At 37.6% G+C, this 27,885-nt stretch overlaps 1 protein-coding gene across 5 annotated transcripts; it reads right to left on the reverse strand.

Moving 5' to 3' along the window:
• Positions 1-1,793: 1,793 nt before the first annotated feature.
• DEL1 (DP-E2F-like 1) lies at positions 1,794-27,844 on the reverse strand. 5 transcript variants are annotated; one of them, XM_020675030.2, is made up of 12 exons: positions 27,506-27,844; positions 27,311-27,378; positions 27,186-27,238; positions 26,998-27,075; positions 26,832-26,891; positions 26,669-26,753; positions 26,363-26,430; positions 18,455-18,530; positions 18,295-18,356; positions 16,020-16,584; positions 12,673-12,777; positions 1,794-2,117 (listed from the first exon to the last, which is right to left on the reverse strand). In XM_020675030.2, exons 1-11 carry the CDS (start codon positions 27,586-27,588, stop codon positions 12,695-12,697), a joined length of 1,281 nt encoding a protein of 426 aa, XP_020530689.1. In that variant the 5' UTR covers positions 27,589-27,844; the 3' UTR covers positions 1,794-2,117; positions 12,673-12,694. The 5 variants fall into 5 exon arrangements, 4 of the variants coding, with proteins under 4 accessions (XP_020530689.1, XP_020530688.1, XP_088704883.1 ...); XM_020675031.2 differs by lacking the exon at positions 1,794-2,117 and adding an exon at positions 12,377-12,494; XM_020675029.2 differs by lacking the exon at positions 12,673-12,777.
• Positions 27,845-27,885: the final 41 nt, after the last annotated feature.

The raw sequence follows: 27,885 nt of genomic DNA on the forward strand, positions 1-27,885 counted from the left end.
ATGATGAGCATTCGATGAGGATCATCATGAGTAAAAGTGAAAGCTTCAGGCGGACATAGACACAAAGCTATAGGTAAAATTGCCAAAAATAAAAGAATCGACTATGGCGAAAACCCGCAAGGGCGCCATGAGTAAAAAGGATAGGCGGGCATGGCCATGAAGCCATGAGTAAGAATGTCCTAGAAACAAGAAAACCGAGCATAGTGAAAACCCGAAAGGGCATCATGAGTAAAAACATCAATCAAAGGTGGACGTGACCTCAAAGTTACGGATAAAAGAACCTCAATAAAACGAAGAAGTTGGTGAAAACCATTTTTTATGACACATAAACCAATAAACAGGTTGTTGCAACTCTTGTCCAAAGACGACTTCAACCACTGACAACAAAAAATCAAGAAAACTACAAGGCGCTGGCAAAAACCCAGATCAGTCGTTCCCCACCAACTAGATTGGGAGCAAGCCCACCAAGGGCCCCCACCAGCTGGTCTTAAAGTCAGAAGATTAGAAGGTGTTGGCAGAAACCCAAATCAGCCCTTCTTAAAACGAAGTTCCCGCGACATTGGGATCAAGTCCACCAAGGGCTCTCAGTCGTTGCAAATAAAGTTGTTGATATGGGAGCAAGCCCTTAAACAAGGCACTCCCTCAAAGCCAAGAAGATTGGAAGTTGCTAGCAGATATCCAAATCATCCCTTCCCCACCAACTAGATTCGAGGCAAAGCACACTAAGGGCCCCATTAGCTGGTCTAAAAGTCAGAAGATTTGAAGGTGTTGGCAGAAACCCAGATCAACCCTTCTCAAAACAAAGTTCCCGCAACGCTGGGATTAAGTCCACCAAGGACCCTCAGTCGTTGCAAATAAAGTTGTTGATGTGGTAGCAAGCCCTTAAACAAGGCACTCACTCCAAGACAAGAAGATTTGACGGTGTTGGCAGAAACTTAGTTCAACCCTTCCGCACCAACTAAGATTGGGAGCAAAGCCCACCAAGGGCACCCATAAGTTGGTCCATTAGGAAGTGTTGTTGAGACGGAACGGTAAGGCCTTCTACAAGGCACCCTATCAGCACACTCTCCCAGAAAACAGATTTTTTAGTGACATTAGGAAGGTAGCCCTTAAGCAAGGCCCCCAATCGCTAGAGTCCACTTCGGTCGCCCCCCTAGAAAGAAGCTTGGCATGATCTCCTCCTCAAGGATCGTGACGATGTCCGGGATCGAGAAGAAAAAGATGGTTGAGAGGCAATAAAGACGTCTTGGTAATGATTTGAAAAATGAACTTCGACGACAAATTATGTTCTGAATGCTACACTTCTCGCTTCCCTCAAAGAGCAACATTCGGTGGGGCAAGTTGTCATACGTCATTTTTGACGTACTTATATCCCCGAGACACATAAGGCGAGAGCCAGTAACAACTTGGTCCTGCCGATACCCAAGACACCGCCAGACTCACTGTACACAAGCAAGGCAACGATCTACCCTTCTCTAGAGTCCAACCCAATGATGGAGATGAGCTGTTGTACAGACCACTAAACATATATCATATATGTAAAACAATTCATCTCCACTGTACATCAGGGGAACAAACAGTGAATGGCTCGCTTTTCATATATCGATATATGCATTATGTGTTGCATACTATTTAAAAAAACCTCATGCACAAAGAAAGAATACAAGAAAAGAAGATCATGCTAGCTGAATGGCAAGACATCACAAAATTCTATGCCAAAAATCAATGAAATAACCGTAATAATCAGCTTCATCAACACTTCTCCAAACAAACAAACAATGGACCCTCCAAGAAGTCGGAAGCTGACAACATGGCCAGATTTTCTCATTAGTTTCATTGATATTTGTTAAAACATAAAATAAAAATAAAAAAGACAAACCTTCTGGGTGGTTGAAATCTTACCCATCATGGCAAAGACATTCTTGTTACATCAATGATACAAAGGTAATTAATAGACACCCCAAGGCTGGGGAGGGAGAGAGAGAGAGAAGGGAGGGAGAGAGGGATGGAGGGAGGCGGGCAGCATCAAGGTTGGGGGTGCGGTGGAAGGCATCGACCAACCTGCTCATACCATGACTTCCAGGCCTCCAGGTAATGACCAAAAACGTTGCTCAAACCTGGTCCAAAACCATCTTAATCAATTTGACAAGAAGGCACATATGTGAAAGGTTTGTAAAAGATATTCTTCATAAATAACAAGAGATGCAGAAGTGAAGACATTACTAAATTTGAACTGAAATATGGAACAACTTGATTAAGGGATAACAAATTTGGTTCAAACATTTGTAGCATTTAATGTAATAGCACAAGGTAACATTTTCTAAGAATATCAGGAACAAACAGTCAATCAAGTAAAAAATTAAAGGAAAAGGTAAATAATATATAGAGCTTGAGTGGGGTTTTATGTGGGGGAATGAAATTGCAACCACTATTCCATGGAAAGAGAAATAAAGGGGCATATGTAAACAAGTAAACACGTGTATATCACTGATTTTTTTATGAACAGCTGCAAATTTCATCTTTAGACATTGTGTCAAGTTGTCTGTTATGACTGCTACAAAGTTTCAATGGAAGAAAATTTCTACAAAAACATAATTAAGTAAAAGAATTAATGATGTAATTGAGATAAAAAAAATATGAAGGACTTGGAAGGACATACAAATGACCATTCCAAGGAGCATGGCTTCTTTGAGGAAGAGCAATTAACTTCCCCAATGTACAACACCCAAACCCAACTCTCGTCTATACCTTCAACACTAACCCATATCCCAACATCTAAGTTATCTTGTCCAGCCATAGGCTTTCATTTATCCCATTCCTAGTGTTGTCTTACCATTCAACTTTTTCTCTTTTTCTTTCTTTGACAAATATAACATGCCATTCTTCTCAAACATGGAAACGGGAAGTAGAAAAGTTCTACAATTTACTGGAATTTCAGTTGTTGCTCAATTCTGGAGCTTGCACATGTGGCAATACTATTTGATCTGTTCCACATATGGCAAAACTGTTTACTCACTAGCTCTAGAAGTGATTTTTCCCTCATTGTGTATGATGAGGAAAATGCCACAAATTTTTGGAGGCTTGCATTAAAATTGGATGAGTCAGTTATCATGCTGACAATTGAGACATATATCTTGCCCAATGCATTCAATGACTTTTAACAAGCCATAAAATTTTGTAAAGATTCTCAGGGCAATGAAATGCTACAGCTATTCCTTAGGCCATGGCCAAGTGGTTGAAACATCCAGATTGTTTAAGGGAGGTCAAGGGTTTAAAGCCTTAAAGTCTGTACCAGAAATGAACCACAATAATATACTCTTTCTTTGGAAAAACTAATGTTGATTGCTCTGTAACCACAAGAAAACAGTACTGCACATGTGAAATCGTTGTTCTTGGTTCTAGCAGTCTGCTAGTTCCATGCATGTTCTAACTTAAATGTTTAGCATCAATTTGGAAAATAAATTCTTAGCTAAGCAATGTGGGATTGCCATTTGACGCTTAAACATTTAAGAGAAAAGGAATATAGGACCAGTGTAAAATGGATACTGCCACAAGCTTCCATGCTCAAAATGTGTCAAAAGTATAGTGTTCCGCATGGGGAATCATATCTATGCAATTATTATTTTGTACAAAATAATACTTTTTATAAATAGCAATTATTATTTTATACAAAATAATACTTTATATATTGCAATTATTATTTTCTATAAAATAATACTTTTCTACTATATGTTAAGATTGAGAGAGAAGAGAGATATACATAGAGAGAGAGAGAGAGTATTATTCAAGCATGAATAAATACATGTGTTTTTCACACTCTGCTAATCGTAGTGGCAATATGCCCCATATACACACATTCCTATAGGGGTTACTATGGGTAGGTGAACATGCAAAAGAATTACAACTATTACAACAGGAGTTCTGATAGCGGTTACAACAAGTTCTAATAGTCATGAGGTCCATTATTCGTAGGAGTTGCAGGTAATGGGCATGAGCCCATAACACCATAATAGTCAATTCATGAGGCTTATTATGTATAGGTGTTACAATTGTTACATAGATTTTAATGGGCATGAGCCCGTAATGGTTGCTACACTCCCCCTCAAACTGGATCAATACATCATAGATGCTTGCCTAAAGTATGCTTTAATTGAACTCGATTAGAGGCCCTGGTAAGTACAGTGTTTTAAAATATGCGGCTGCAACATGCGGTATGCAGTGAACACCGCATCGAAAAAGACCGCATCTGCAGTTTGAAGCTATGCGGCTGCATATGCGCCGCATCATAGCGCATCTATCGCATATGCCTGTATAATTTTCTGCCTTTTTTTTCAATTCTGCCCCTTGGGATGGGTAAAATGATCATTTTTACCATCAAAACCTGGGGGAAATAGTTTGGGGGGGTATTAAACCCCATAAACGATCATTTACAACCACTTTCGTGGCTTTTTTGGGATTATATCGAGAAAAAAAAAAATTTGGGCGGAAATTGTTTTTTCATTGAGATCTTGGATTTGTGGATTGTTTGATACTTGGATCTTGATTTGAACCTTTTGGTTGTTGACTTAGGGAAGGTTAGGTGAATTTTTTATAAGAAATCGGGGGTTTCAAAGGCCGTGAAGAAATAGAGCACTGCTTTAGGAACCGGTAACTTTCTATTCCTTGTACAGTAATATTCATTTTTGGGGCAATGTCTTCTTCCCAATCTTCTAGTAACAAGGATCTGGCTTGGAAATATGCCAAACTAAAAAATTCGAAAGATAGAACTTGTGTGATTTGCATGCTCTATGGAAATACTTATATGGGTGGTATTTTTCAACAAAAAAAACACTATGCCAGAATTTCTGGGAATGTAAGAGCATGCCCACAAGCTACCGATGAAATAAAAAAGGAATTAGAGAATACATAGATAGATTGAAAAAAGATAAAGAGAAAAAAAAAATGAAAAGAAAAAAATTACTTAATGATATGTAATTATTTGATGATGATGTTGATGATGATGATGATACATCTGAAGCTGCAATGAGGCAAAGGGGTACTCGAACTTCAGTCTCAAGAGAGAGGGTTATAAATATTGGTGGTAGTGTTGAAAAAAGAACGCCTCTCTTAAGGGGCCAATGGATGTTTTTTTCATCCCTAGCCCCGAAATTGTGGTTTAGGAGAGAAAAAAACAAAACAAACTACAATTGAAAATAGATACAAGAAAGAACAAAGGAAGTCGGTATGTAAGTGGATTGCAAAGTGGATTTACATGGTCGGCATTCCTTTTAATACTATAACTCTCGATAGTTTTGCATGTTTGGTCCAGGCAATTGGGCAATATGGCCCAGGACTTGTTCCTCTTTCACTACATGAGGTTAAGGAGCCCTTGTTGAAGGATGTTGCATTTGATGTCAACAAAATTTTGATTTCTCAAAGAGAAAGGTGGGAGAAATATGGGGCCACCATTATGTGTGATGGTTGGTCCGATGGGAAGTTGAGGGCATTCATTAATCTTTTGGGTAACCGTCCAATAAGTACTTTTTTTGTTAAGTCTGTTGATGCATCAGACAAGTCGAATGATGCTACATGCTTATGTGGCTTGATGGATGAAATTGTAGGGTTTGTTGGAGAGACAAATGTGGTACAAATTGTCACTGACAATAGTGCCAATTATGCTGCAGTTGGGCATTTCTTGACTTTGAAAAGGACGCATATGTTTTGGACTCCTTGCGTAGCTCATTATGTTAAATCTTATGCTCAAGGAAATGGGTACATCTTTATTTAGTGGGGTGATTTCAAGAGCTATGTTTGTTGTTGGATTTATTTACAAACACACTATAGTCCTAAGCATGATGAAATTTTTTACAAAGAAGAGAGAATTAGTGAGACCAGGTATCACCAGATTTGCCACGTCATTTCTCACTCTTCGAAGCCTAGCCAAGCAAAAAGTGCCTTGAGAACCATGTTTGCTTCAGAGCAATGGAGTCAAAGTAAATGGTCAAAGCATAAAGATGGGAGAAAAGCTGAAAAAATTATTCTGAGTACATTTTTTTAAGTCAAATAATTCTTGCATTGGAGGTGGCTCACCCTTTAGTGAGAGTGCTTCGCCTGGTTGATGGTAAAGTGAAGTCCGCCATGGGCTACATACATGAGGCAATGAAAAAGGCAAGAGAAGAGATAAAAAATGTTTTAAAGGACGATGAAAATACGCGCAAGGCTATACTTAAAATTTTTGATAGGAGATGGGATACCCAGCTTCATAGGCACCTCCATTCATCCGGTTACTTTCTAAACCCATCTCTTTACTACAAGCACCCATCCATTGAGTCAGATCATGTAATAAATGGTGGGTTCTTAGATGTATTTGAGAGGTTGGTGCCTGGCAAAGATATCCAGGAAGAGATCCAGAGTTAGCCATGAATTGATTAAATTCAAGTTAGCCTTCGAAAATTTTGGAAGAGATATTGCTACTCGAAATAGGGACGCTACAGAACCAGGAAAAGGATAAAAGTACCCTTACTTGTCTATGACTTTATATATAATTCCATTGTCTATTTGTTTATCCTTAATTTTTATCTATATTATAATTTAAATTATAAAATATTATACTACTGCATGGTGGCCATTATATGGAAGCGAGACACCAAATCTACGTCTCGCTATTTGAGTGTAGAATCTCACATGTAGCTCATCTGGTTGTAAATGCAATTGGAGTGCATTTGAGCATGTAAGTCCTTAACTCCTTATTCCTTAATCCTTATTTCTTGAATTTAAATTTCCAATTTCAATTTTCTATTTTCTAATATAAAATCAAATTTCAATTTTCTACCACAACTCCATACCAAAAAAAAGAATAGGTTGGAGCAGAAAAAGTTGAATGATTTGATTTATATGTGGTACAATGAGCGCCTTAAGGAGAGGTATCAAAATCGCATGAAGCTCAACCCCATTCAATTGTATGAAGCATATGGTGATTCCACAAGTGAGTGGACCATGGATCCAAGACTCGAGCGGGTGTTTGCGGGTGAGGATCGTACATGACTCGATGTCGAGCTAGCAACAGGGGCTAATGAAGAAGATTGACCTAACACTAGAGCACAGAGGAGTAGAGGAGCTGCAGGAGCTTGGTCTAGTCACACTCGCACATCATCTCCACAGGTCGAGGAGGAGGCTGACTCAGAGCAAACCAAGGAAGAAGAATAATGAAGGCCGCAGAGGATGATATTGATGATGCACATGACAACACTCCAAAATGGTCCACTCGTTCTCTAGGCTTTAACTCCTTTGAAGTTATGAAAGCGGTACAAATAAACTAAACCGTTAGTGAAGTTACGGTAAGTAGTTAAAAACCAAGCTCTTTGAAGTTGGCAGCAATGACTTCTCTGATAAATATTTGAAAATTTGACTTCAAAATTGTCTGGAATGATTGTATTAACTATTAACTCTTCTTGAGCTTGACTTCAAAACTCTTTAATCTTCATGGAGACATGGACTTTTGGTTTGTAGTATCACTATTTTGTAACTTTAAAGTTTGTGGTTGCAAATTTGTGCATATGGTTGTTGATTGTTGAATGTTTTATGAAGCTAGCTTCAAGTTTCTAATTTCTATCAAGGGATAGTGGATACAGAATCTCCGACAGCTAATATTTTTTGAGTTAATTATTAAATTAAAATATCAACTATCACATATATCACCTCCATATTTTTTTCTATGCATTAACCTATTTTTGTAGATTTTTTAGAATTTTTTTATATTTATTGACCGCATCATCGCGATGCACCCGCATCCGGACCGCATCGAGCTTTATCCCGCATTTTAAAACACTGGGTAAGTATGACTGCCAATTGATTCTCAAAACGAACAAATGGAGTACCTATTGTCTTTTTAATAACAAAGTGGCATTCAGTCTTAATATGCTTGGTTCTTTCATGAAATACTAGATTTGAGGCAATATAAATTGCCGCTTGATTATCACAATGTAGAGGAATAGGAGTTGTGCATTACCACCCATCTCTTGAATAAGATAATGGAGCCAAACCATTTTACATGTATCACTTGTCACTTTTAGATACATAGATTCTACTGAAGATCGAACTACAACGCTTTGCTTCTTACTCTTCCAAGTGACTAAATTACCACCCACTGTCATAAAGTAGCCAACAATAGATTGTTGATAAAGAGAAAACCTAACCCAATCCACATCATAGAAACCTAGTATATGCAAATGATCATGACTGGTATAAAGTAGCCCTCTTTCTAAAGATTTTAGATATCATAAAATGCGATAAACAACTTCCAAGTGATGGGAGCATGGTGCATGCATAAACTGACTTGTCAAACCTACAGCATATCAGCATATGCAACGGCTGGCCGTGTGACAGCCAAATAAATAAATCTACCCACTAATCGCTAATATACATTAGGGTAACTCAGTGGCTTTGACAGTTAATCATACAGTTCGTGATTAACCTCTATAGGAGATTATGTTGGTTTGTTTCCAAGCATTCTTGTATCATTGAGGAGATCAAGAGTATACTTCCTTTGAGACCAACAAATTCCTTGATTAGACTTAGCCACCTCTATTCCAAGGAAGTATTTCAATGGACCAAGATCCTTGACGTCAAAAACACCCTCATAAACTCTTTCACTTTTTGAATTTCATGATCATTATTTCATATTAGCACAATATCATCCACATACACAATCAGTAATGAAGTGGAACAAGCCTGAGGTGACTGTTTCAATCCATATATAGCTTTCCGCAACTTGCAGACCTTTCCTTTCTCCCCTTTGAGGATAAAACCCAAGCGGTAATTTCATACACTCAATGTTTTAAAATGTGGAATACAGTCGAAAGTGGTGGGGGGCAATGCGGCTCAAATGCGGGTGCATCGCAGCGATGCAGTCAATAAGAATAAAAAATATTCTAAAAAAATAGGTTAACGCATAGAAAAAATATGGAGGTGATATATGTGATAATAGGTATTTAGTTTATTCATTAACTCCAAGAGTATTAGTTGTCGGAGATTCTATATCCATTATCCCCTGATAGAAACTTGAAACTAGCTTCATAAAACATTCAACAGTCAACAACCATAAGCACAAATCTGCAACCACAAGCTTTAAAGTTACAAAATATTACAAATTAAAAGTCAATGAAGATTAAAGAGTTTTAAAGTCAAGCTCAAGAAGAGTCAATACAATCATAATCATTTCTCAAGTCTTGAAAGTGAGATTCTAAATTTCAATTTTAAAATACTAATCAGAGAAGTCATCTTGAGAGTCTTCATGTGCATCATCATCACTATCATCCTCGGCAGCCTCCACGTATTCTTCTTCCTCACTCACCTCTGAGTCAACCTCCTTCTCCTCGATCTCTGGAGCTGATGTGCAACTAGACCCAATTCTAGTGTTAGGTTGTCTTCTTCATTAGCCCCTGTGACTAGCTCGACAACAAGCCATGTAAGATCCTCACCCTCAAACACACGCTCTAATCGTGAATCAGTCACTATCAGCTTCATACAACTGAATTGGGTTGAGCTGCATGCGCTTTTGATACCTCTCCCTAAGCCGCTCATTATATCGTACGTAAACCGAATCATTCACCTTGTTCTGCTCCAACCTATTTCTTTTCTTAGTATGGAGCTGTGGTAGAAAATTGAAATTGGATAAATTAGATTTTAGAAAATTGAAATTTGAAATTGAAATCCAAGAAATAAGGATTAAGGAATAAGGACTTACATGCTCAAATACACTCCAATTGCGTTCACAACCAAATAAGCTACATGTGAGATTCAACACTCTAATAACGAGACGTTGTAGATTTGGTGTCTCGATTCCATATAATGCTTATAATTTAGATTATAGATAAAATTAAAGGTAAACAATAAACCTATACATAAAGTCATAAACAAATAAGGGTACTTTTGGGCCTTTACCTGGATCTGTAGTGCCCCTGTTTCGAGTAGCAATCTCTCTTCCAAAGTTTCCCAAGGCTAACTTGAACTTAATCAATTCTTGGCTCTAGATCTCATCTTGGATATCTTTGTCAAGCATCAGCCTCTCAAGCATATCTAAGAACCAACCATTTATTACACAATCTGACTCAATGTATGGGTGCTTGTAGTAAAGAGATGGATTTAGAAAGTAACTAGCTGAATGGAGGTGCCTGCGAAGCTGGGTATCCCATCTCCAATCAATAACTCCAAGTATAGCCTTGGATTTATTTTTATCATCCTTTAAAACATTTTTTATCTCTGCTCTTGCCTTTGTCATTGCCTCATGTATGTAGCCCATTGAGGGCTTCACATCACCATCAACCAGACGAAGCACTTTCACTAAAGGGCCAACCACCTCCAATGCAAGAATTATTTGATTACAAAAAGATGTATTCAGAATAACTTGTTCAACCTTTCTTCTATCCCGATGCTTTGACCATTTACTTTGATTCCATTGCTCTAAAGCAAACATGGTCCTCAAGGCACTTTTTTGCTTGCCTAGGCTTCGAAGAGTGAGAAACGTTGTGGTCAATCTAATAATGCCCGGTCTCATTAATTCTCTCTTCTTTGTAAAAGCCCTCATCATGCTTACAAAGAAGTTTTGAAACCAACAAACATAGTTTTGCAACCACCCCACTAAATAAAGACGTTGTACCTATTTTCTTAAGCATGAGATTAACACAATGAACTGCACAAGGAGTCCAAAATTTATGCGTCTCCTTCAGAGACAACATATGCCCAGCTGCAGCATAAGTGGCACCATTGTGAGTGACAATTTGTACCACATTTTTCTCTCCAACAACTCTACAATCTCATCCATCAAGCCACATAAGTATGTAACATCATGTGATTGTCTGATGCATCAACAGGCTTAATAAAAAAAGTACATATTGGACAACCAAAAAATTAATGCATACCCTCGACTTTCCATCGGACCAACCATCACACATAATAGTGGCCCCATACTTCTCCCACTCTTCTCTTTGAGAAATCAAAATTTTGATAACATTGGATACAATATCCATCAATAAGGGCTCCCTAACTTCATGTAGTGAAGGAGAATAAGTCCTGGACCATATAGCCCAATTTCCTGGACCACACATGCAAAACTATCCAGGGTTATAACATTAAAAGGAATGTCGGCTATATAAAGCAACTTTGCAATATACTTACATACTAATTTCCTCTATTCTTTCCTTTATCAATTGTTAATTATGGTTAGTTTGTTTTTTTTTTCTCTCTTGAACCACAATTTTGGGGTTAGGGGTGAAAAAAATATCCATTTGCCCCCTAGAAAGGTGTTCTTTTGCCAACACGACCACCAATATTTACAACCCTCTCTCTTGAGATTGGAGTTGAGTATCCCTTAGCCTCATTGCATGTTCTGATATATCATCATTATCATCAACAACATCAAATAATTGCACATCATCAAGTAATTCTTTTCTTTTCATTTTTTCTTCTCTTTTTCTTTTTTCAAGCTATCCATGTATTCTCTAATCTCCCTTTTTATCTCTTCGGTAGCTTGTGGGCATGCTCTTACATTCTCATAAATTCTGGCTAAGTGTTCTTTTTGCCGAAAAATGCCCACCCATATAAGTATTTCCACAAAACATACAATCACACAATTTCAATCTTTCGAATTTTTAAGTTTGGCATATTTCCAAGCCGAATCCGTATTACTAGAAGATTGGGAAGAAGAAGACATTGCCCCAAAAAAAAGTATTATTGTAGAAGGAAAAAAAAGTTATTGGTTACTTGAAGCAAGTATCAATTTCTTCACAGCCCTTGAAACCCTCGATTTGTCGTCACAAGTTCGTCAAAACTTCTTCTAATCAACACCCAAAAGATACAAATCAACAACCAAGGAACAACAAATGCACAAATCGAAGAACTTCGACGAAAAAAATTTCCACGCAAATATTTCTTTTGATCCAATCGTTCACAAAAAAGCCACGAATGTGGCTGAAAATTGTTGTTTGGGGGGCTTAATACCCCTCCAAACCCTTTTCTCCAAATTTTGAAGGTCAAAAAGACTATTTTACCCATCCCCGAGGGGTACTATTTCAAAAAACATTTGCGAAAAATTATGCAGTCGATACGGTGAGATGCGTTATGCAGCTCTAATGCAGAGAGATGCGGCACTTATGCAAGCGCATCTCTCCATACCGCATATGTGATCAATTTTGATGCGGTGCCCAGCGCATAGCACACGATGTGGCGCATATGCGACGATACGACCACATTTTGAAATGCTGTATACACTACCTCTTGCAAATCTCCATGGAGAAAAGCATTCTCCACGTCTAGCTGGTAGAGTGACCATTTCCTATTTGCTGCAATAGATAAAAGTACCCATAATCGAACCATCTGGTTGGTGCTTTAGGGTATACACGCACCTGCATCCTTAACACATCCTTGTGGAAAATCAATTACATCCCAAGTTCGTTGCTTCTCTAAGGCAATCATTTCCTCAATCACGGCTGCTTTCCATTGTGGATAAGCCAATGCATCTACAACTTTGGTGGGAATAGAAACAGAGGAAGTAGAGCAAAGGCACGCACGAAAACAAGGTGAAAGTGAAGCATAAGAAACAATTTATTGATCGGATGAGAAATACGATTCCTTTTTTTTTTCTTATGGCAATAGGTAAATTGAATTCAAAAGGTATAAGGGTAGAAGGAAAAGTACCTGACAAGTCAACGAGTTTGGGTTAATCGTTTACATCAGAGGTGTACACTTTTACCTGTTTCTCAATAGATTCCACATGTTCCTTGGTTGGATTATTAGAACGATCTGTGATCATTGGAAAAGGAATAAGGTATATTCTCAAGAAGGTAACATCATTTGAAACATATTTTCTTTTAGTTTATGGACAGTAACATCTATATTCTTTATGAGAATTCATGTATCTTAAGAACACGCATTTGGTAGATTGAGGTCCTAATTTATTCTTATTTTTCCCCAAAGCAATGAAAGAAAATTCGGCCACCTTGTGGCCATTTTCTCAAACTGCCTAAGTGGCCATTTTCTCAAACCGCCTAGGCATGGACTAGGCGGTATGCTCTAGGCGGGTGCATGATGCACCCACCTAGGCACCCAAGGTGCCCCGGGCGAGCCCTATAGGAACAAGGACCAAGGCAGGCCTGGCCCGTTGCCATCCTTAGACACATGTGCCTGAATCCTATGTATGCACTAGAAGACATATCAATGCCTAAGCATACATAGGCAAAATTTATTAATATTCACCATGTCATGACCCCTTATCCTTCACAAGGGAAAAAATACGTATTTATCCTTTACTATTCAAGGAGAAAGGCCAGACAAAAGTAATTTTGATGCGAAAATTTTCAGGTTGGATTTGTGTTTCTCCATAATAATCAAACACGTTGCTACCCAAACATTCCTTCAAAGTTTGCCAAATCCCTCCCCTTCCTATGACCTTCCACTCACAAGATCAGTAGAGAGAGAGCGAGAGAAAAGGTGGCCCATCTACCTAATTTTTTATTGGTTTTAGAGAGAGAAGAGGGAGATGGACCATCTAGAAACTGCTTGTGTGGGTCTAAGAGAGAGAGATTGCCCATGTGCCCATTTGCTATTGAATTCTTTTTTTGGGGGGGGGTTGAGGAGGGTGATGCAAGAGAGTGTTTTCCATTCTTTAGGAAGAAAAAAAAAAAACCCCAAAAACAACTTAAGGAATTTGTAGAGTGGAAAAGGAAACGGTTTGTTTTAATGTGTGGAGAAACAGCCATAGAGTGAGATGGCTTTTTACTAGTTTCTATATTGGGATATGACCCACCCACAATCATAAAGAGAGTGAAATAGATACTTATCTACAAAGAAAATGAGTCAAATTTCATCAAACAGTAGATTACAGTTTGTTCCTTGATGTTCTAAATTGCAATTCATATTATGTGAAACAATATCGCTTTTGTGAAACTTATATCAATCCTTTGAATTTGAATGTACTATCATAAAAGGCTGACACAACCTTTGGAGGTAGAGCTTGTGGTTTAATAGAAAGAAGTCATAAGTTCAATTCTTGTTGGGGAATTTTTCGCCTTCATAAATTGGGACACTCCGAGTCTGGAGTGTCAAGAATTTTTTACAATGAAAGACACACCTGACACTGCTTGTAAAGCCCGTCACCCAAGCCCCACTCACCCCCCACCTCCCATTGTGTCTAAAAGTGTCACATCATGGTGACAAAGGAAAACGTGTCAACACCTGAAACTTGGGCAATTTGGAGTGGCTGAATAACATAGTTTGAAGGATAGAGTGGGTGTCAAAACCACTAGTCACTAATGATCTAGCACCCCTTCTTGCAAATTGTAACATTGTCGACACAGAATCATCCTAAAATGCCAGAACTAAAGCTGCTATGGACTTCATTATAAAACCATTATAAATTCTCCATATATTTTTTAGAACTGGCTCAAACAGTAACAGCAATATCACTTTAGAAGGCTTCACATACTGACATTTATGGGCAGAATGACAATCGTTCTCGACCAATTCAAAACAATTTACTTGTGCATCAAACCTATTTTGACAACAATTAGCAAATAGGAAAGGCAACATTCCACTGTGTCAGCTGCGAGGAACGCAAGATGACTTTGGCCTAAGATGTTCACAATACTTTCACCATTTCGCCTCATACTCAAGCAACGCAGATGATGTAAGGTAACATAGCACATAGAGTGCTTAAGGCAAACGTCTATCTGGTATTATTGTTGCATGGCATATATCTTAACTGCCTTATGCACAGATGGGGCAAAATAGTAATGCCTGAAGGTGAATGACGCCAGCAAATTTAACCATTGTAATGATCAAAACCTTTTACTGCCCCACATTCAACATGGCAGTAAAACAATTTTGCATGAGCCTAAGAGGGATGTAACATGCCCTATATGAGATAATGGGCCCATCTACCTAATTTTTCATTGGTTTTAGAGAGAGAGAAAGAGAGAGAGAGGAGGATAATGGTGTTGTAGGCTTTCAGAAGCCAAACTGTATGGTTGTGCTAGTGTGAATCATGATTATCATTGCAGCAAGTTATACCTGCTTAAACCCTTATAGGGCCGGTTGTGCTAGTGTGAATCATGATTATCATTGCACCAAATTATACCTTCTTAAACCCATATAGTTAGCCCTATAAGTTACATGCATGCCGCATAATAGGTATACATGTAGGTTGTACCTGAATTTTTACAATGCGTATGGAGCTATGCATTATAGACGTATGATCATGATGCTTCAACTAGGTTATTTTATTCCACCTCTTGTAGAGACAAGGACTGAAATCCAAATACTTAATAACACGGCCATACATGTATACAAAACTTCTAAAGTAAAATCCAATCCACAAAATTATTTGATCTATGGACAGCATCGTTGTGGTAAAGGCCGTAATGCCAAAGGAATCATTACCACAAGACATAGAGACAGGGTCATAAGCGTTTATAACATAAAATCGATTTTCGATGGAATGAAAAAGACATCTGGTAGAATTATAACCATAGAATATGACCCTAATCAAAATGCATACATTTGACTCGTACACTATGGGTATGGTGAGAAGAGATATATTTTACATCCCCCCTAAATAAAGACTCGGGGTATCTTGCCTTGGGTGCTTCCTAAACAATTGCTACAGAACAAACACTTGCACCCCCCACACCAAATCATATTCTCATAGATACCCCACAGGCATAACAGATCTTACATTATATTATTATATTGAACTGATCAAATTCTGGTTAATGGAAAGTGATAGTTTACTTGCCTGATCTACAAGTATGAACGTACAAATACGAGCCTCTTTAAGCTAAACACAAGCAATGCCTAAAGAAACTATGTAAATTCCTATGTTACTCTACAAATATCAGTAATAAATCACACACACAACAATACATAAAAAGACAGGACACTAATAAAGTAAGTTATCACCATAAGGTAAAGTAATTTTGCACTATAAGGTAAAGAAACACATGTAGAAAGCCCATAAGGTTGATGACCTTTTAGGCAATTACACATACCTTGGTTATGGTACTGAGGACGATATGAGGTTGCCAATTTCATCCAGTCCTGAGTCTTCTTCACATCGTTCTGGTTCTCTCGGGGCAAACAAGCAGGAGCAAAGGGACCAAACACAACGCCTTTTGTATTTTGTTGTTGCTCTTGATCCTGTTGCTGTTCTTTCTGTTGGTGACCTGATTGCAGCTGTTGCTGCTTCCCTTCTTGTTGTTGAAGTGGCTGCTGGTGCTGTTGCAGTCGAAATTGTTGTTTCTGTTCTTGCTTTGACTGTTGCAGATGGGGATGGTCGTAGCTATGTTGTGCATGTGGTACTTCTTTTTGTGGCTTCCAATTTAGATCTTTTCTTGGCACACACACACCCGTTTCATGCAAAGCATTGATGGGCTGCTGAACAAATGTCTCAATTCTATTCTTTTTGAAATCAATGTTAGTAATATCTGAGCCAAACTCCCTTTTCTTGATTTCCCTCTCACTAAGATTAAAACAACTAGATTCCACCTTGTTTTCTGTTCCACCTTTCAACCCTAGCCATCGGAAGGCAGGTTTCCTGTTTTCAGGTTGATGGGTCTGAAAGCATAAAAAATTTATCAAACGCCATACAATTTAGTAGGATGAGTCTGAATTTAATTGAAAGCACATAGGAAAATGAACAGACAAAAATTAAAATACTGATTGAAATTCCAATGGATATCTAATTACATTTAAAATAACAATATAGTTCTGACAACAAACCAAATTTAGATCTACAAATATCATATGCATATCAATACTAACTCAGGAGACATGTACAACTGCCACATTTTCAGATTTTGTAACTCGATACTTTAATGGCAATTTAGGGGACTTGAGATAGGCTCCATCAACGCACCCATTTGGCATTATCGACATTTAGCAACCTTCTCAAACAAGCAATTTGAGTGGGCCAGGTGAAGCTTTAAAGCTTGATTCCATGATAAAGGAGTGGCTAAGTCTCCCATGATGGAGGGAAGATCAGGCTTGGCATTACGGTGTTAGAATTCAGATTTGGCCACCTAGGCAGCGCCTAGTTCATTAGGCAGCCCGTCCAGAGAGTTGGGGGTTCTAGGCCCCAAGAATGACATTTGAGGGGTTGAGTTGGATATTAAACCCTCCAAACTGATCTTCATATCATATTTTAAAACTAAAATGGAAAACATTGTCTAGATCTCTCAGATTCTCATACATATATGACTTTTAAAATTGATATTGAATTATTAAATTTCTAAAACTATAGAAGATTAAAAGATGTCAATTTCCTAATAATCTACATTTGCATCATCAGCTCATCACTACCAACAAACAGAGAGTCACAAATCATAACATACAGATCATGCATATCCAACAAAACTCATTAACTTTAAAGTCCAAACAATACATCAAATATGAACAACTCAAATTGGCAATTGAATTTTCATCATCAGGGCCAACAATGTCTACATCCCTAGCACCACCACTAGATGCATAAGATGATGATATAATACCATAATCATCAAAGTCATCTCCCTCCTCAACATACTCTTCTCTTCACCAGTCTTCTGTGAATTTGCATCCTCCTCATCATCCTCCGCCACCCTCATCAATCTCTTCCCTCAAGATCCAGATTTTGTGGCTCTCATGGGGCTTGCTTGGCTTCTAGTTGCCTCACAAACTTGGCTCCAAGTCAAGTCCTCTCCAAGGAATACAGGATCATCTCCAGCATCTACTAATCATTCGCATGAATCATCCATATGTCTAAGCGTAAAGAGGCCGAATGCATCACAATCTAGATAGCATTCCTTAAGCTTTTGGCTATGCCGAACCAAAATGAGGTCAACTGCTCTTTCATGCTCAAGCATATTTGTCTTTTTTGTATGTATTTGTCGGATCAAGCATGCAACACAATTAGAACTTAAAAAATAAAGTAGTACATTAAAAGCATGAGTTAAGCGGAGAAACAGTCCAATAAGGCCTAAATTGATCACATTTGTAAGTTATTAGACGAATGACAGCCTAGACTCGTCAGATGGTACAATCAACCCTTATATTGGGATGAATATGGGTAATAAGGCAGGGTATCAATGGTTGACTAGTTTGGGTGAGTGGGAGATAAAATGTTATGTTAAACTGATGGGCTGGGCTATCTTGACATTAGTTCTCTAGTTAACTATATTTAGGTCCTATTATACTGCTCTCAGATAGTATAGTGTAGTACATAACCGCAAAATTACTTTGTATCGGAAACTAATAGTAATCAATAATTAGCTGTGCTTGTATCTTTACCTTCTCAATGAGATTCATGGAGGACAAAACATTAGCTATGTCATACAGTCTTCTCATCTTTGCTGCAGTTCAAAGTCAACAAGTAAGTCTACCAAACATGGATTTTATTCAAAATTGCAAACAAAAAATACATGGTAAAGCAAAGGGAAAGAGGGTATACTATTTCTCGTCTTGGCTGATTCATGAGTCTCACCAAGCAAGAATTTTGCAGCATCATCCAGTGTTAATATCTCCACCTGAGAAAACCCAAAAGAAATCCATCGGAAACTAGGCAAATCCAGTTGAAAAATATTGTGCTAACTAAGATTCTACATGGGCATTTGGTAATTTATCATTTGGGGGTATTTTTGTAATTTGGGGAGAAAGTACTAGGCAAAGAGCGAAATTGTATTTGGGTAGAAGCCTCTAGCAAGCTATTAGATTCTAGAGATAGCTTTTATATGTGGATGTGGTTTGCATAAAGTTGCAACCTTAAACAATTAAATTAAGGCGCACCTCCAAACTTTATCATAGATGCAATTTTAGCGTTGAAAATTCTTAGGTCATCCTAAGCTTTTATATATGGGTGTGGTTTGCATAAAGTTGCAACCTTAAACAATCACATTAAGGCGCACCTCCAAACTTTGTCATAAGATGCAATTTTAGCGTTCAAAATTCTTAGGTCATCCTAAGAATCTGTTTTTATCTTTAATTATAAAATTTTGAACTCCAAAAGTGGTTCAAATTAAGCAGATCTATAAATGCATGAAATCTTGAAAATGGACAGTTCAGATAATGTGTTGCAAGATGTACTCTTTTGGGAATTGAAATATTTTTTTTTCATATCCAGACATCTCGACTTCGAGATGGTCAATTAGGTTTCTAACGTCAAAACAACCCTTTTCGATGGATTTTTTAGGTGAACCTTAATCCTACAATTTAAGGTATGGACCTTATATCAACTTTTTTCTCTATACATTCCTGTAGCATCATGGAGCTCTGGAAAAATCCATCAAGACTTAGCATAAAGGATCTAGAAACTGCTCTAGATATCTATAGATACCTATGGTCCATTCTCCTTGTAATTAAGAGTAAAAAGAATGACATTAGAGTATAAAGAGAGGTGTGTCGTATTCTGTAGGGTTTCTCCTTGCTAGAGATTGTAATTTGTATTTGCACAGTAAGAAAAGTTTCATTTCCATTAAATTTCCAGCACAATTTTAAGACCTCTTGAGGCTTCTTTTCTCATTGCGACATGGTATCAAAGCCCTTGTAGGCTGTCGATCATAGTTCTCAAGTGAGATGATGATAGGGAGCCAAAGATTCATGGGAAGACAGGAAGACCTCATGCATGTCGAAGGTTAAAGGCACCAAGCTTTTTATACTTAGCATGACCCGATTTAAAAGGAGTTGATTAAGCATGTAAACAGTAGTGAATCGTCAAAAAAGATATGGGATGCTTTGGACTCTTTAGTCGCGCTAATACTAATGTATTACAATATTTGGAGAATGAATTTGCTTTAATCCCAGAAGGAAAAATGTCAATTATGGAGTACTTTTAACAAGTTCAAAATATATGTTCAAAAATTCCCAATTAAACTCAAATGAACCTATTATCAAAAAACTATATGCAACATCTATATCAAAAAAAATGAGTAGTAACATATACGCAATTTTTTTATCAAATATATGCATTGTTTTTTTTGCATTTTAACAAGAAAAATGAGTAGCATTGTATTTTAATTCAATTTTCTTGTCCAAAGAGAGACTTTTAAAATTTGTAATGACCACGATTATAGTTATGGCTAAAATGTGATGATACTGATTATATTGTTTATGTATTTTTGTATGCATTTAGCATGCTTTTATTATTTGGAAGTAGTAAGTCTCTCCCAAATAGTGAGGTAATTTAACTTTTAACATTATTTTGATGCATAAAATGATGTATTTATATGTACATTAAGTCAATGTTGCTAATAGTTATTTTTTGAAATTCAATGGTATTAACACTAAATCAAAGTTGCAAATGGTTATTTTTAAAAATTCTATGGTATTGATTACATTTATTTTTATTTTCTTTTTATGCATCTGGGATGCCTCAAATGCTTTGATTTTGAAAGCTATATTTTCTTTCAAAATTTATTGGAATTCAATTTTTTTTCATGTTTTGATGCATAAAAAGGCATTCTCATTGATGTATTAAAAACTTTAAACAATGATGCTACTTTAATCTTAGTGTTGATAATATGATATATTTTGAATGGCTCTTGAGAAAAGCATCTAGATGCATCTAAAAATATTAACTCCATAATTTAACCTTTTCTTGTATTTAGATATAAAATTATATACAGAAAGACTATCTTGGTTGAGTGTTTGTGCCTTCAACATACTTGCTTTTGTAGGTTTAGGAGATGTTGGGGGGAGGATCCAGCATGGAAGAGAGAGGTGAAGCTGCTGGACATGAGCAGGGGGTGGGTGAAGTGTGGGCACTTCTGGAAGGAAATTACATGTGGTGTTAATCACCCAATACATCACCATGACAAAAGTCTAGGTGATGTACAGCCATGTGGAAAGGTGTCTCGGCTAGATAGGGAGCAGATGCAAAGAGCTATTGAGGAAACAAAATGGAGTAAGTGCATAAACAAAGGGTAACACATAAGTAGTGAGTGTTATGTACCTTCTCAAAAGGATGAGGAGGAAGTTTGAGGCCTAGATGACACTTGTAAGGAGGGGCAGCCTATCTACAATGGGCCAGCTGCCTTTGCCTGTGAAACTAGGGCCTGGGATACAAAATGTGGCCCAAGGGACGGGCCTGGCGGGTACAGAACCACATCAATGTACTTCTTTTTGTTCATTTTAATTTTTCCAACAGGGGGCTGTTCACATCAACTCGAAGGAAGTAGCAGACCAGACAGGGTTGTCTACTTTGTCAACGAAACGAGGAGTTGACAAACAAAGTCAACCCCCATTGGAAACATTAGCAAGTTTCCAAAACAACCTCCAGCTTTGTCAATCTACAACACGCTAGCAAAGCAACCTAAGTCAAAGCACTCTAGCAACGAGTAACCTCTGCCATAGTCGCGAGTGCTTTGATGGCTACACATTCATTTTGATTCTTCCTTTTCTTTTCATTAAGCCAAGCCTAGCCAAGCTACAACCAGCCCAATACGGACCCCGGCCAATGCTCGACCTAGGCAAGGCCAATCCTACAGATATGCAAGCTAGACATCTCCAGATTACAAGGTAGGAGCTTCCACCAGTCATCCTCCATATCAGTAGTACCCAAAATAGAAGGGTGTGGACCAAAACTCTTCAGGTCTTTCTCCTTGAGAAGACATTCTATTTCTTCCTAACATTTACAACCCCAACCCTAACCCTGACCAGAACCCAATTTTAATACACTGAACCATCTCAAATTGACCCCTTAAAGCTTGAATATCAGCAGAACACAGTTATGGGAACTAAGGGCAAGGTAAAGAGGGTGAATGCTAGATTTTTCTATAACATTGTTACCCTCGTGATGCAAGAAAATTTCAGATGACAGTAAATTCGACAAGAAACAAAGCCAAACACATGCACAAATCAAAAAACCTAGGATTTCTTCTCCACACCCAAGCTAGGGTTCCAAAAGCCTAAGCTTTTCTTTTCTTTCAATTTCTAAAAGTCATGTGGAATGACCCCCTCAAGGCCACACACACATCTCATATTTATAATTAATATTCCAAGTACAAAAGATGTCCAAACAAATAATACATTGACCCATATATCCTAACTTAAACTTTAAAATTCATAATGACGGTTTTACCCCTGAGAATAGTACTCATGAACAGTACTTATAAATAGTGCTTATGAAAAACCATAGAATCTTTAAAAAATTAAAAAATCCTAGAAATAAACCCTAAAACTAAAACTATAAAATACATCATTTGAAATGGAATAAAAAATAAAAATAAAAGTATTTTTGCCCCCCATCATTCTCTCTTGTTTGGAGAAAACTCATCCTCGAGTGTTAAAGTGTATTAAGATGAATTCAACATCGAAACCACCTTCTTCAACCTTATTTTTCTTTGTCGGCTCAAATATTATTCATGGTAAAAAGAATTCCTCAAGAAATGGATCATGATATGTATATTAAGGAATCGATGTAAATTATCAAATTCGACTATCCTTGATCTCTGATTGAAAATCATATAAGATACTTCAAACTCAATTTTCTAGTCTTTAGAGGTTTTCTCGACATGTATTTCATTACTCTCTGACATCAAGGACACAATTTGTAGAATTTGAGTCGACCATGCTTCCACTGCACTGCTTTGATTCCAATGCCCTAAATCTCTTGAATGCTCCTCCTCTTCAACATTAATGAGATCTTTAAAGGCCATGATTTGGATCAGTCCTCCTACTGCTTTCTCTCCATATTCTTTACCCTCTTCCAAAATCTCTTCATCATCATCTTAATACTTATCATATATCGATCTCCAAAACAATCTTCATGTTCATCAGAGTATGTATCAAAGATTGGTGGTCAATCCCAATCTGCAACTTTGGGTTATCGATACGATCTACGTCAAAATCAAGAATCTCATCCTCCAAATTGAAAACCCTAGAGTTATGTTCTTGACGTCTAGGTCTTCTGTCATTATCCTCATCACTCAGCTCCCCACACGAAGCGTGAAAGTGAAAAAGCTTGTACTCGATCCTCTTAGGTTAAAAGATCATCGTCTTGCTATCGACGCCACAATTTTGTTTGTACAGTGCTACAGTAACTTCCAAACACTGCTGCAATACCTTTTGTGTAGATTGTGGGCTCTGATACCAATGTGATGCAGGAAACTTTGAAAAGACAATTCAAATCGGCAAGAAACAAAGCCAAACACAAGAACAATTCAAGAAGCCTAGGGTTTCTTCTCCACACCCAAGTTAGGGTTCCAAAAGCCTAAGTTTTTCTTTTTTCACAATTTTTAAAAGTCATTTGGAATGATCCCCTCAAAGCTCCACACACCACTTCTATATTATAATTAATGTTCCAAGTACAAAAGGTATCCTAACAAATAATACATTGACTTATATATCCTAACTTAAACGTAAAATTCATAATGACAGTTTTACCCCAATGAGTAGTACCTATGACAGTACTTGTGAACAGTACTTATGAATAGTGCTCATGTAGTCAATAAAAAATAATAAAAACCCTAAAAAAACCCTAAAAACCTAAAAAAACCTTGAAATAAATCCTAACACTAAAACTATAAGATACATCACTTAAATTTGAATAAAAAATAAAAATAAGTTTGCCCTCCATCACCTAGTGAATATTATCAAACAATGGTCCCATTATAGCTGCAACAAGGCCAAGACTAAAGGGCACCAACTGAAAGTGAGCTTTTACGTTATTGCGTGGATAACAAGGTGGACTTATTCCTCGAAGATTTTAAGCAAACATGCTCTAACACTATGGTTACCATCATATCTGATGGCTGGAAAGATTGTAAAAGGAGGCACATTGTGAATTTCTTAGTTTATTACCCAAAAGGGATACTTTTCCACAAGAAAACTTTATTTAAACAGCTTCATAAAGCAGTAGAGGAGATTGGTGAGGAAAATGTTTCGCAAGCAGGTCATCATTGATAATACCAAATCGTACGTTAAAGTAGGGAAGTTACTAATGAATAACAAGAAGAATTTAGCTTGGAGCCCCTGCTCTGCTCAGCTCAATGTATTAATTTAATATTAAATGCTATCACTGAGTTGAGAGAGGTTAAAAGGTTGTGTTGAACAAAAAAATGAATTATATACTAAATGCTATCACTGAGTTGAGGGAGGTTAAGGGTTGTGTTAAACAAAGAAAATGAATTACAAAATTCATATATAATTATTCCTTCATCCTTATCTTGATGAGGCAACATTCTAACAGAGCTAATTAGGCATGCCATCACTATGTTTGCCACCTCATACTGAACACTAAAGTCAATCTCAGGGCAGCAATCAAGATTGAAGAAGATGGTGGCATTGAAGGAATGGAATTATACACCTATGATAAGGACACAAGTTGGAAAAGAGTTTGAGGGAATTATTAATAATCGTGGATTTTGGGACATGTGCAAACAGGTTTTCAATGTCACCACCCCACTAGTACAAGTCATAAGGATGATTGATATAGATACTAAGCCTTCCATGGAATACTTGTATGAGGCACTAGACTGCAAAGCAAGACATACAAGCCGATGGCGAATTCTTCAATAGTAAAGTGTGGGAGATCATTGATACAAGTATAGGTTGGAACATTGCCATGCCCTATCCATGCAACAAGGAACTTTCAATTTCAAGTTCCAATTTATGCTCCTATCTTAATTTGTGATTTACATGGGCCTATTTGACCTGGATGTTGACAATTGGATATTATTAATATATTCAGGTTTTTCATTAACTGATCACTATCTATAACGTCACAATGATTACTATGAGGTCATGGAAGGGGTGAAATGTTGCATCGAAATATTAGAGGCAATCCAATTGAAGCCTTGAAAGAGGTAAGATTCTATTTAAAACTTTAAATATGAAACAATATTTTTCTTCTTGTTGTAGTTTATAGATTGAGAGTGTGCACTTTGCTATTTTAACTTGCTTTCTACATAGATGCTTAAGGTGACTTTGGAATCAGTATGGCTAGAAGAAGTTGAGCTAACTTAGTTCCAAGTTAGCGTTCAGATTTATGAGCATTATATCATCACATAACTAGTACATATGATTGTACTCTTATGTCTTTTCAGTACCATGATGGGGATTACATGGAAGCAACACTCCTCATTTAAAAAAGATCGCAATTCGAGTCGTACGCCAAACTTGTTCTGCCATAGGGTATGAAAGAAACTAGAGTACATTCCAGTAAATCCACGCTACTTGGAAGAAAAAATCGAGAGGTTGCAAAAGCCATAATGCATTATAATCTAAACCTAAGGAAAAAGCGGTTGAGGATAGAGGTGAAGGATTACTACCACATTCAACATTGACAACATGTTCAAGGAGAATACAATAGCGGAATGTCTAGAAGAGCAAGAAGAACAAACAATCAACAAGAGGACCCTTGATGAACAAGTTGTTGATGATCTAGATGACATAAAGTGTGGTTAATCAGCGAAAGGAAGGTGAAGAGGGCTAAGATGATGGAAGCTCTAGTAAAGAAGAAACCCAAAGTGGTAGGGGGTAGAGCTTATGTAGGGGGAGAGGGAGCTTAGAAGGTGGGAGCCAGAGCCTAGGTGGTGAGAGACAAACCAAGGTGGTAGTGAACATATGAGGGTAGGACTAGCCTTGGTTACTTTGGGATATGAACTATTGGATTGGCATACCAACCACAACCTTTGAAGGGACTTTTGGGATAAAGAACGCTCCTTCAATCTCACAAATATTTCGGAGGGACCCCAGAACACACCTTTTGGTAGTAGAGTGAAAAGTGATATATCCTTGTATTAGAGTGCTCTCTATGAGATTGTGAGTTTACGTTAGTCAGACATTGTAGAATGTAGAGTGACATATTATCTTAACTTTTACTCTTCATTGTCTTCAATGTAAACTTGTGAAGTAGAAATCTCTGTGAGATTGTGACTTTATGTTTTTCAGACATTGTAGAATGTAGAGTGATGTATTATCTTAACTTTCATTCTTCATTGTGGGTTGTGAAGTAGAAAATATTGGGCCTCATTTGAATTAGCAATAAAATAGTACAATAATAGTAACTAGTCTATGATATCATTCAGTGTTTCATTGATATTTTATGGTGTTTATGAACTTTTTTCATTCTTATGGAAATTTTTGTTTTTAGATATTGTTAATAATCTTTTGAATTTTTTCTTGAATTCTTTAGGGCCCTTTCCGTGGCTCGGGCATGACTTTGGTGAGACCGAAAAGCTACCCGAGTCACTCAACTAAGTCAGATACGAGTCCACTGTGTGAACCATATTTTAGAACAATGATCCAAAAAACAAAACAAAACAAAAAGGGATTTTCTCTCTAAATAAAGCAAAAAAGGGGGGAGAAAAAAATATGCCCACATTATATGTGGCTAACGATACTGTTAAACATCATCTCATACCTTGGTCATAAGGAACACTTTCACAAAATTTTGAGTGAGAAGCCCCAAGGATTTCTCCCTTCTACCATCTGTTCAAAGCCCATGTTTAGAAGTGCATATGAAAGGCATGTCAATGTTTAATTCATATAGGCATTCATATTCCAGGTTTGCCAATTTGCAGATTAGAATACGCGACCTATATCTTTTGTTGGTAGTGAAAGAAGAGCATGCTTCTTGCTATTACCAGTTCAAGAATCATAGAAACCATTGTGTTTGCATAAAAAATGCAAAATAGTCTAATTAGTCTGCTTTTGATGCGACATTCACCTTGCTTTGGCTTGGATGTTGCAGTTTCAGAAGGATCAGATTTCTTTTGGGAGAGTGACTCTTCATCTTCATCATCATCAAAATCCTGGAAGAGGGAGAAAGAGAGCACGTGAGAGAGAGAGATCAGAAAATAGATTGGATAGTTCTTGAACTAAATCTATACCTTCACATCATCTGATGAAATTGCATAGTTACTGTCCGGGTTCCCCTTGAGTGCATCTTCCTACACAGATCAACAACAAAATCAGGCAAAAGGAAGAGAGAGAGAGAGATAGAGAGCGAGAGAGAGATCAGTCAGGAAAAAGAGAGGAAAGCATGACAACACCTACTCTGAGACATTCTAAAGCGCCAGGGATCCCACCCATCCCTATCCATTTATACTGGTTCTTAGCCTTCCTCGCAAGAACCTACAAGAAAATGAAATTCAGTAAACCTCCAACAATAACTGAATACCAAATGAAATATTCAAAGAGATAGCAGAGAGAGAGAGAGAGAGAGAGAGAGAGAGAGGACATACCCCAACACTTTCCAGAACATTAACAATGTCATAAATCCTACGCCTCTCGACCCCTGCAAAATGGAACCATTAAAACTGTCTCAAAAGTGAGAAAACCCATATCACCATTGATGCAAGCGAAAGACCTAGACGTGTGGCAGCTTCATCCAGTTCAATTGACTCCGTGTCGTCACGATTGTACAAGCCTAGGAAACTGCAAGAGAGACAGAGAATACAAAAGAAACCCACAGATCAGATTGGAGACAAATAGAGAGGAAATCTAGAGAAAGAAAGAGGACGTAGAAAGAGAAAAGGGGCATTAGTGTGAGAAATTGCATTACTTGACGCATAAGAGACCAAGGGATTTCTGCTTGCGACTGTAAGTGTGATCTCTTTGAGCGAAGGAAGAAGAAGACGTGGTCATGGCGTCCGCATAACAAAATCCCTATCTCCTAGTCTTGTTCTTTTGGTCTTGAAAACAAGGAATTGATTGCATCACAGGCGGCTTCTGCTGCAAAGAAAGGGGAGCAAAGATCTCGAGGGTCTCGAAAGATGAGAGAGAGATCGCAGCAGGCAGGAAGAGCAGGGAATAAGGATTAGGGCAAGAGTGAGAGTGTTATGCCTGGTGGTTTTTTTGTCAGTTTTAGGGGGCGAGAGAGAGAGCGAGGGGCTTATGCCTTGAGGGAGAGAGAGAGACGGGGAGGGTCCTTATTAAGTGTGG

This window comes from Amborella trichopoda, chromosome 10 (assembly GCF_054954075.1).
Source record: "Amborella trichopoda isolate Santa Cruz 75 chromosome 10, AtrichopodaSantaCruz75HAP2 v2.0, whole genome shotgun sequence".
In the NCBI taxonomy this organism is placed as follows: Eukaryota; Viridiplantae; Streptophyta; class Magnoliopsida; order Amborellales; family Amborellaceae; genus Amborella; species Amborella trichopoda.

What these genes read in the sequence shown, in the direction of transcription:
- DEL1 (XM_020675029.2), bottom strand. Translation starts at nt 27,588, where the DNA reads ATGACCACGTCTTCTTCTTCCTTCGCTCAAAGAGATCACACTTACAGT. An exon ending in ATGTTCTGGAAAGTGTTGGG is followed by an intron (nt 27,076 to 27,185) that starts GTATGTCCTCTC and finishes ATTTTCTTGTAG; the next exon opens with GTTCTTGCGAGGAAGGCTAA. An exon ending in ATCAGCCAAGACGAGAAATA is followed by an intron (nt 18,357 to 18,454) that starts GTATACCCTCTT and finishes TTTGAACTGCAG; the next exon opens with CAAAGATGAGAAGACTGTAT.